We start from the raw sequence: 10,760 nt of genomic DNA on the forward strand, positions 1-10,760 counted from the left end.
GAAGATATTTTTATATAAATATCTTCTCACTCTATTTCATTTCTTAATTTAATTGTCCCAAATATTCAACATATAATATAACACCCCAAAATATTGCAAAGGTAAGTGTTTGTGTGTTGCAATTTTGGTTGAAAAATCATGGCCCTACTTAACATATGTCTCCGACTAAAAGTGGTTCAAGTTCTCTTATTTCAATTATTATTTTTAAAAAAGTTATAAAATACGTTTTATGTCGTTACTATAAGTGATCGGATTGATCATAGCCCTAAAACTTCAACGTATTTAAATAGGTTTAATTGTAATGTAGAAATCTAGTCTATAAACTTATAAATTTGCGTCTATATTTGATTCAAGAAATTTAAAGGTGTCTTTTTAAGTTGAATTAAATAGTTTTAGATTTTATAAATCCCTTTAACATTGGATTTAATTGTGTTCGGAGAAAAAAAAAAAACAATTAATACTAAGAAAGCTTTGTGTTTTTTGGATGCATTTTTAACTTGTTATCTTTTCCATGTTGATATAGTGCATTATTGTTGCTATCTTTTCAAGTGTCACATTTTTTCTTTTTTCCCAAAATGTGTATCGATGTTTTTTCAACCACTTCACAAGATCTCATTAAATTAGAAAAGTTGATATGATATTACTCGATGAAAAGAAACTTGACATAACGTATCAAAATTTTACATGATGAAAAAATTATTGATTTATTCAATTTTGGATTAATATGATATCTACCTTTCTACTTATGAACATCTTCCCAAGTCATCTTTGTCAAATCAATCTTTATTAATCAAGTTTCAAGAGTAAATTAAGTCGATGATATTTTGATATATAAAATAAATAGTATATTTTTTTCTTTTTGTGAGAGAAAGACAAATAGAAATTAAACAAAGGTATTTGAAAACAATTTTTGGTCAAGACATGTATTTATTACAAATACTAATTTTAAAGTAAAAATGAAGATGATAATAATAATCTAATCGTTTAAGCTTATACCCAACAATACAACATATGAACTTTGAAACATGTGACGTGGCACTTACCTTGGTATCATTTCTATAAATACCCAATCTCGCTACTTTAATATTTCTCACTAACTCTTCTTAAAAAATGATCCAATCTTTAAATCTTCTCTGAACAAAATATATATCTTTTATTCAAGATTCAAACTTATAATCTAACTTTCCACTAAATATTTACTTTCTATCTAATGTCTAGTAATTGATTCAAAAATTATAATTAATTAAATTTTACTTTTACCATACTATTAAAATTAAATTAATATTATTTCACTCTATAATACATTTTAAAATAATTAATACAGTGAGTACTTGCATGAAAAACAAGTTTAAAATTGAAGTTAAACTTAAACTTTAAGAATTAATTTGAAACCAAATTAGAAGGATTTGCAACACTTCAATATCTAAGAAAGATATAAAAATTATATCCAAAATTTAGAGAGAAAAAAAAAATATATTTACTCCCAAATTAATTGCTCTATTATATATAAATTTTGAACTTTATCTCAATCCAAAAAATTCGTCAATGACCATTGAACTGACAATTTAAAATACAATTTGTTGAACAAAAAGTTTAGAATTTGAAATTAAACACATCAAACATTTATTAAAAGCTGTATTAAATTCATAAACAAAATAGTAAAACGCAGGTGTAAATATTAAATATTTGTAATTTAAACCAACCCATCAAAAAGAGAGAGGGAGAGAGAAAAAAAAGAATTGTAAGGATGGGGATAAAAGAAAGGAAGGGAACGAAAAGAGGTAGTAAAATCAATCAAACTTTGAACTTTAATTCCACGAACAACATCTAAAAGTACCCTTCTTCTTCATCTCTCTCAATTTCTTTTGTTTCTCAACTGAAAACCCACTTTGAGAGAGAAAGAGAGATGAAGTTAATATTGACATCATAATTGTAGAATCATCTCACGGTAGTAATAATAATAACAAATACCATTTTTTTCCCATTCTTAAACCCCCCCCCCCCCCCCCCCAAAAAAAAAAAAAGTTTCAGAAATTCAAATGCAATTGTAATGGTGAAGCAACCTGTTGGCCTCTCTAAGGCCACTGTAATAAGCTCCATGTGTGGTGGAATAATGAGTTCTATGAGTTGCTTCACCTGCAAACAGAATCTGTAGTAATGGAGCTTTTGAAGATTCTTCTGTTCTTGGCAATGGCTCTGCCATGGCGTCCAAATCTTCACCGCTTGATCCTACTGCAACGTATGAGTATGAGCCTAGAAACAGAGGATCGCTGCCCCATTGGCTCTTCAAAACCTGGCTGAAGCTGAATTCAATGTTTCGATGGCCGTTCATTTTGTTGCAGCAATTGGAATCTGATTCTGAATTTTCGCTTTCGGATTTCTGAATCAGGAAGTTACTGATCGTTGTTGAAACTCCATTGATGATTTCTTCATCTTTCAGTTTTTCGAGGTGAAGAGCTTCTTCTCCGGCTAACCAAGATAGCAATATGGACGAATTTTGGTAGATTGGTCGAAGAGTGGTGGTTTTTCTCATCCACCATGGTATTTTTTTCCGCCGGAACTTCGAATCCGGCTGGTGAAAAACGAATTTCAGACAAGGAAATTGGTGGGTTCTCTTTAAATCGTGGCCGTTGTCGGTGACCGGAGCTAGGCGGAGAAATAGCTTGTTTACAACGCCGAATCCCAGTCGGGAAATCGCCTCTGTTTTAAAGGAGGGTAAGGGAGGGTGAAACAGAGGTGAAACTGGCTGAGTTCCGGCCTTGAGGACTCCGAGTGAAACGGTGACGATAACATGATCGGCCGAGATGTGGGAGCCGTCGGCAAAATGTAGCGTCACCGGCGTTGGAATATTCCGAGGATCAAGTTCAGGGTGCCATTCGATTTTGGTGACTTTTTTACCCAATTGGACTAAACCAGGAGGAAGAACAGAGGCGATTGATTCGATTACGCTCAAATAGCCTTTGGCGATGGTGATTTCTTCGCCAGGAAACATTTGGTACTCACTTTCTGAGATGAAATCTAACGTGGAGAGGTCGCCTGCGGAGGTGTAAGTTCTTTGGTTGTTTTCATACATGGCGAAAACGGCTTCCTCGAGAGATTTTTGGCTCCATTCTTTACACCCATTAAGCTCAGTTTCGCCATTTTTAGAAACCCAGTACGAATCGAGGCCTTGCCGGAGAAAATCTCCGATGCTCCGTTTGTCATAATTAGCTTGCTGGAGAATGTTGGAGTCACCGGTGATTTTTCCCTGAGCGAAATCCATGAGCTTTTGGAAGAGAGTGGAAATGGGCTTGACGGTAGCCGGAGAGAGCTCGACGCCGCCTTCTGCGACGGTGGTGGATTGGCCGGAGTAGCCATCCATGCACTCCCATGGCTGGTCGGACTGAAGAGCACCGATTTGATCGGCGATTTTATAAATTGGACTACCGCCGATTCCATGGATCCACGTGGCACCCATCTCTATTCTCTCGCCCATAAACTCAGCCGTGTTAATTCTGCCGCCGATTCTCCCGCCGCCCTCCACTACGGAGATATCAAACAAATCTTTCGAACCCTCCGCCGTGTAAAGCTTATTCGCCGCCGTGAGCCCTGCCATTCCCGCCCCAATAATTACAATTTTCGCCTTCTTTACCACCATTTTTTAAACTTAAAAAAAAAAAAAAAAAAAAAAAGAAGAGCAAATTTGAAGAAGAAGAAGAAGAAGAAGAAGAAGAAGAAGAAGAAGAAAGAAGATGGAGAAAAAGAAGTGGGTGAGAAAAAATGAGTAGGTGAAGAGGGGAACTTATAATAAGGATGTGTGGTATTTGGGTTCTTCATATTTCCTTTTTAACTCCTTTTTCTTTTTCTCTTTATAAAATGAATAATTTGAAAACTCAAAGTTAAATTAATTAAAATTTAGTCTAATAAAGACAGGGCTCTACTTTTGTTGGAGTTATTGCTGATATACACCAATTACTTTTTCTTTATTTATTTTTTTTTTTCCTCTCCTATGTTTTCTCTCAAGATGTCTCAACTCAACCCCACTCCCATTAACAACATTTGGCTGCACCCCAGTGCTATTTTTTCCAAATAAATCAAATTATTTATTTTTCACTGTCTCTCAGAAAAATCCAAGATTCAATGACAATTTCACATAATATTATTCTTATTTTTAATATTTCAATAATTTTGAAACAAATGTACTTTTCTTCTTATCTCTCCACCCCATTTCGATATCTTCAATTTCTTCTTTGTTTCACCCCCTTCTTTCTTTTTTAATACCTCACATAATCGTCTTTATCTTTTACATAATAACTTAATCATCAAATTGAGAATTTTGAATTTGAATTTGAATTTAAATATATATATATATATATATATATATATATATATATATATAAAGAAGTACTTATTATTGAGGTTTGGCATTTCCATAATCCATATGTCAACTTAATTAGTTTTTGGAAGTATACGGCACAAAAAGATTTCGAAAGCAAAAAAGAAAAAAAAGTTGTTGAGATTTTCACTTTCCCAAAGAGAATTGGATAAGTTAAAGGAGATCAAGAGTAAAAGTGTTGTATAAACATATGCCCTTCACCTTATTTCCAAAATTAAATTAATAATACCTCTAACTTTTATTTATTTAGTTGTTTGATTAAACTTCAATTCTTAAAACAATTTTAACATCAAAACTAACAATAATCAACTAATTTGTATGTGAAATAGCAAGTAGTTTTTGTATTTTAAAATAGAGAAAAAAGCATGTTTGAGGGAAAATTAGTAAAAAAACATAGATATAAAAAATCAATGTAGTCTAAATCTTGATTAAAGTGGAGGGAGAGATTTATCAACCTTTTTGAAATGTCTAATCAAATGTTTTATGATAGAAGAGTATGGATTATTGATTTGCTATAAAGTTCACCATATTTATAATTTTCTTTTTTGAGACACCATCATCATTCAAAACTTTCTTTTCCCAATCCCATGACCCTCCCCATCACCCACATTTTTAATAACATAATTATATATATATATATCCTTTTTTTTTGTACCTATGGTACCTATATAGTTAATTAGTTATATGATATTGTTTTTTTTTCTTAAGTTTAATATTTGCTTAATCTTAATCACTAAATAAAATGATATCATGTGTTATAGGTGAATTATAAAATGACATATGCTGTGGATGAATTTTGAAACCAAAGGTAGAACAATAAAAGGATAACAAGAGAAGAGCATGAGAATGGGCCAAGGAAGAGCATGGGTATGGTCGGCCTCAACCACACCCAAGATCGAGAAGGGTTGAAATCTAACGTATGTGGCAAGAATGTTGACTCGGTTGACCTTGATCCAAGAAAAACCCACACACAAGTGGTTAAGAAGGAAGCTCTAATAACACGAAAAATGACAAATAGTGGTTAAAATAAGCTCAATAACAATAGTTGATAGGACTTTGATGCTCACGTATAAGCTTGAAGCCGACCTTCTCTATTTAACGATTGAAGTGCACCATGACCTATTTGAAACCTTTTGGAAGATGATGGAATGGGTTGAAACTCCAAGTCGACCCCTTTGACCTCGACCTTAGTCAAGGATGAGTCAAGTTGAGGTCATAACCGACCTTCTCCATTTGACATGCTCTAGTCCTCTAGGATCAGTAGACTCATAATCCTAGTTAGACAAAAATTGCGATAACCTTACCTGAAAACCCATATAAATACATAATTACGATTTCATACGAGGTAAATTTACGCTTCTTATTCTCTATTTTATAATTAGTCATTTTTCTTTGTTTTGTAAGTCTTCTACTCCTCAAATTACAAATTTACCGTTGATGTTACTCGAAGGATAGGTGTGATTTCTCTTAACCAAAATTTGTCGTCGAAAGCAAACATAATTGAGGTTTTATTTGTTTTTAGTGCGATAAAATTATATATTGACATCTTTTTCATAAGAAAAAAAATGTCGAAAAATTGAAATCTAAATCTTCCCTTTTAGATGAAACTAAATCTTCTTTAAAGGAAGTGCAAGATTGTGTTAATAGAAATTCCTCACACCTTAGAGATAGAGATGGGAAGAGATACAAACAAAGAAGGTTGGCTTTCTTTTTCACAAAGGCCAAGTTTTTGTGAGAGAGAATCACAACCAACTAAATGTAATTAATTAGTTTAAAGTAATGAAAAATCTTATGAGAATCTACACACTAAAAAAAAAAAAAAAAAAAAAAAGATTGAGCAAGTCAACTAACAGTCACAAAAATTGATATAAATGTGTAAGTTTAGGGAAGCTAATTATTAATTAGCATTAATTATCCAATTAATTTATTGGGAAAAAGAAAATATTGGCATTAGTAGATGCACCATTACCAAAGCTTTTTAGTCAATACCTAAAACTCTCAATACTTTGGTCAAACGTTTTCTTTAATTACATATTATAAATTGAATCAAAACAATTATATAACCAAAACCCACCATTAGAAGGGTAATGGATAGTCAATTGACTTGAAATATATTTTTAATAAAAGTGACTCCCAATATATATTTAATTTTATATTATGAGAAAAAAAAGTTGATGTTTGTTGCTGTTTATATATATATATTATAGAAAATGAGATAATGCAATGAAGGGTAAAATTAAAGAATAAAGATAGGGTCCATACTCATGATTAAAATGCATATGTATTATTTGAAATCACCTTTAAAAAGGTTGGTCTTTAGAAAGAAAAGGTTGATAGGAAAACGATGGGAGTGAGATATGGGGGCACAAAAGCATTGATGGCTTCCCTTTTCTCCTTTTTCTTTTTCTCCCCCTCTCAAACAAATTATATATACATATTCTCTCCTTCTTTCTTTCTTTCTTTCTTTCTTTCTTTCTTTCATTCATTTGTTCATTCATTGCGGTTATCTATACCACTTTTGAATCTCCCTTCTTCTTTTACCCTTTTTCTCATTCAGTTTTTACTCCCTTAACATACATTGGATGTATTATAAACATTTGAGACTCTATTTTATTTCTGTCTTAACTTCAGTTCAGTTTATAAGATCTCCTTCTCTTTTTTTCAATTTTGAATTAAAATGTATGTCTAGATTAGGACTCTTCAAACTATGCTATGCTAACATAGCTGGATATAGAAAGATATAGAGAAAATGACATTTTCACTTCTCATATGATTCTTGAGTTTTCTAAATCTTTAGAATAAGTATATTTGGTCTCTAAGTTTTAAAATGTAACTTTGAAATCCTAAATTCTTAAAATTAACATTAAAAGATCCCCATAATAAATTTTTTAATTATTTTAAACTAGAAAAATAAGTTTAAAATAACTTACTCTCCGATCTATATTTTTTTTTTTAATTCAAAATGGTATATAAAAGTTTTAAAATAAAATATTTAAGAAACCTTTTAAACAAGGGCGATCTAGAAAATATATTGACTAACAGTCCGAGTAACTACTAAGCTGACAATAAATATTGAAAATTAAATAGTTTTCTTTATATATATATTATATAAAGACGATAAAGTTGATGGGGACGAACCCTGGACCAATACTAAATCCACATTCTTAACATTTTTTGGATTAAAATAGTAGAATTTAAAAATTTATAAAACCAAATGCACGTACGCTCGAAAAATTTGGGACTAAAATAATGTCTGGAAGACTCAAACATCCCTACTCTTCCCAACTTAGACACTAACGAATAAGTTTCCCAAAGATTTAATACATATTGAATCACAATTAAGTCATGTCTAATTATTGCTTGAATATCCCAATTTAGATAATTAATTAGAGTAGTTTGAATAAATAATTTCTCAAGCTTGGAATAAAATTTTCATTTTTCTTTTTACAATTTCATTTTTGTTAGTAATTTTGTTGGTAAGTCTGCTGGAAACTGTGGCTCTGAATTGCAAAGCCCATTACTTAATTGATGGACTCATGGGCTTTTGAACAAATTTAGTTAGGCCCAAACATGACTCTTTCCAATTATAGCTTAGGTTTAGTTTTTGTGTACTTTTACTATTATTGTTTAGTTTAATGCGAATTGATTTACGGATAATCTGATTGGAGAGGAATAAATATATCTGATGAGACCTTTTCTTTTAGTACAAGAATTATTTTCAACCCCATTTAAAAAATCTGTTATTAATAGGTATTATGAAGTGAATATGGGTTTATACATTTAGATAAACATCATTAATATTAATTTTATGTTGGGTTGGAGTAGCATTTGGGTTTTTAAAGATCAATTTGACCTATTTTTCTAATTGAAAAAACTAAACAAAATTATAGAGCATGGAAAGGAAAGTAAAACGAAAGTGTTTTCAAATGAGAGTCAAAATCCGGTAATGGAAGAAAATAATAATAAATTTAGTTAGAAGTTAGATAGAGTGATCAAAATAAAGAAAAAGATGGTATTAGATATGGATACAAAATATAGGGAATTAAATATGTCTTTTTAAGTGTTGGAAAATAGAGAATAAAATGGATTAGTTAATTTTAAATAAATGAATATAGCCAAAGCCACCCTACAATATAGAATATCCTACCTTCAATAATGACGACGACGACGACGACGACGATGATAATAATAATAATAATAATAATAATAATAATAATAATAATAATAATAATAATAATAATAATAATAATAATGAAACACGAGAAACTCGGGGACAATAAAAATGTTATTATAATATATTATAATGGGTTTTGGTCTTTTTGGCCGTCTCTTTCACTCTCATCTTCCGCCTTCCATGAATCATATCATAATTCCCCTCTCTTTTTTTCTTTTTCTTTTATTTTAGTTTTATTGGAAATATATATGGTTGGGTAGAAACTGTAAGAAGAGAATGATTCCAGAAGTGAGATCAAAATTAGAATTTAAAACAAACTCATTCCATTATTCTTTCTTCCCGTACGTATATGTTCTACAGTTCTTCGGTTCGTTTACATGCAAATTGGTAAACAAAAAGGTGTTAAGAAATTTTGCAATGGATGGAGGGAGGAAGCAAAAGTGGGGAAAGGAGAGGCGTCGGTTGGGTTAAACATAACTCAACGTAATTTTCCCCACCGGAGGCTAAAAGATTGAGGACGCCAATTAATTTTTATAGCTCCTGTTTCTTCTTCAATTCAAGCTCTCCTTGCGTCAACCCCAAATTCACATTCTCTCATCTTTTTGGACTTAAAAATAAGGACCCCATTCCACTATAAAATAAGAAGTTGTAGACAACCCCCCAAGGGGTAAGTCTCCCTCTCTTTTTAATTAGCTTCAGTTTCTATGGCAGACACCATTATTATTATTATTGTTTTGTCTTGCAGATCATTTTTTCCCCCTACATTACCAATATAAGGAGTTTGAAGATGGAGAGATTTAAGATGAAATTGAATATGTTTAAAAGATGCTACGAAATATATATTTGAGAATAGATGTTTAAATTTTAAAATAAAATAAATAAAGAGGAATTATTATGGATTGAAAAAGAAATGGAATTATTTCAAAAGAATGGTGTGAGAATTTAGAAATAAGAAAATAATGGAAACAAATAGGAAGAAAATACAAATATTTAAAGACCCTAAAAACTAGAAAGATTTTATAAAAGGTTGAGGTCAAAGTTGTATTGATTATTTGGCTTTATTGAGTATTTATTCATTATTAATAATCCACAACATGTTGAACTCATTTCAAATTTATAAGACGTCGAGAATACGACAAATCGAACAATGGGGATTTAAGGAAATAGAAAAGGAGGAAAATGGGGAAAATAGGAAAACGACAAGTAGTTTTTCATTTCCATTCAAATTTCTATCATCTTACTAACTCTGTGTATATTCTCTCTATTAACAGTGTTAACCCCCAAAATTACATCTCCTTCCTTTCTTCTTCTACTTCTTCAAAACCCCTAACCCTAACCCTAACCATTTCCATTTTGTCAGACGAAGTTTCAGATTATCTGTTCTTCATCGCCGACGAACCTCGCTAAATCATCTTCATCCCAACTGATGATTCCGTCCAATACACCCGACACCTCCTCTTCCTCTTCCTCCTTCATCAACCCATCCTCGCTCCACATCTTCCATTTCTCAACAGTTTCACTATCGATTTCCATCACTTTAATCCTTGCTCCGTTCATGTCGACGCTCGCCATCATCGACGAGTCCGATTCAGAGAAAGACGAACCACAACTCTCTTCGTTTCCGTTGATAGTCACGTACGACGAAGAGGATTGAAAAATCACGGCCGATGAGTAGGGATCCTCTATGAACTTAACTTTCTCCTCCACCGGACGGCTTTTCTCCTCATCGTCCAGAAGCATCATGAGTTCGCCTACTGTCTCTTCTTCCAAAGAAATCCAAGCCAGAATGTCGTCGTCCATATCCTCGGCGGCAGGTCGCTGCCTCTTCTCCGTGGACGCCTCGGTCCGAACAAACTCATGGGTGTTCCGCGATTCCTCCATGAGAGTGAGAGAGAAAGAGGGTGGGGTGTGGAGAATATATAAGAAAAAGTGACGAGGCGAAAATACAAAGCTGGGGTTTGTTAGGTTGTTTCTCTTTTATAACAATGTGATCCAATGCAGCGTGTAAAACGTCGAAATAATCCTGGCCGTTTGTTTCTGTGGGTCCCATTCGATGCACTAAACTGTCGCTTTTGAAGCAAAATTCAAAACGATAGAGATTGACAAAGAAAGAAAACAAATATTGGTAATGGTATTATGGTAGTACATTTATTACAAAACTATATCCAAATTTATCTTTCTTTCTTTTTTTTTTTTTTATTGGGGAGTCAA

At 32.1% G+C, this 10,760-nt stretch overlaps 2 protein-coding genes across 2 annotated transcripts; both read right to left on the minus strand.

Annotated features, from left to right (window-relative positions):
• Positions 1-1,785: 1,785 nt before the first annotated feature.
• Positions 1,786-3,929, minus strand: LOC103498503 (probable polyamine oxidase 5). The gene has a single exon (XM_008461123.3). The coding sequence runs from the start codon at positions 3,635-3,637 to the stop codon at positions 2,036-2,038; it is 1,602 nt and encodes a 533-aa protein (XP_008459345.1). The 5' UTR covers positions 3,638-3,929; the 3' UTR covers positions 1,786-2,035.
• Positions 3,930-9,719: 5,790 nt separating this feature from the next.
• On the minus strand, positions 9,720-10,473 carry LOC103498512 (uncharacterized). Its single transcript, XM_008461134.3, has one exon. The coding sequence runs from the start codon at positions 10,428-10,430 to the stop codon at positions 9,918-9,920; it is 513 nt and encodes a 170-aa protein (XP_008459356.1). The 5' UTR covers positions 10,431-10,473; the 3' UTR covers positions 9,720-9,917.
• Between the last annotated feature and the right edge of the window lie 287 nt (positions 10,474-10,760).

The sequence above is a fragment of the Cucumis melo genome, chromosome 5 (genome assembly GCF_025177605.1).
Source record: "Cucumis melo cultivar AY chromosome 5, USDA_Cmelo_AY_1.0, whole genome shotgun sequence".
NCBI lineage: Eukaryota > Viridiplantae > Streptophyta > Magnoliopsida > Cucurbitales > Cucurbitaceae > Cucumis > Cucumis melo.

Excerpts from the sequence above, each read along its gene's own strand:
- LOC103498503 (XM_008461123.3), bottom strand. The coding sequence starts at position 3,637 with ATGGTGGTAAAGAAGGCGAAAATTGTAATTATTGGGGCGGGAATGGCA.
- LOC103498512 (XM_008461134.3), bottom strand. The coding sequence starts at position 10,430 with ATGGAGGAATCGCGGAACACCCATGAGTTTGTTCGGACCGAGGCGTCC.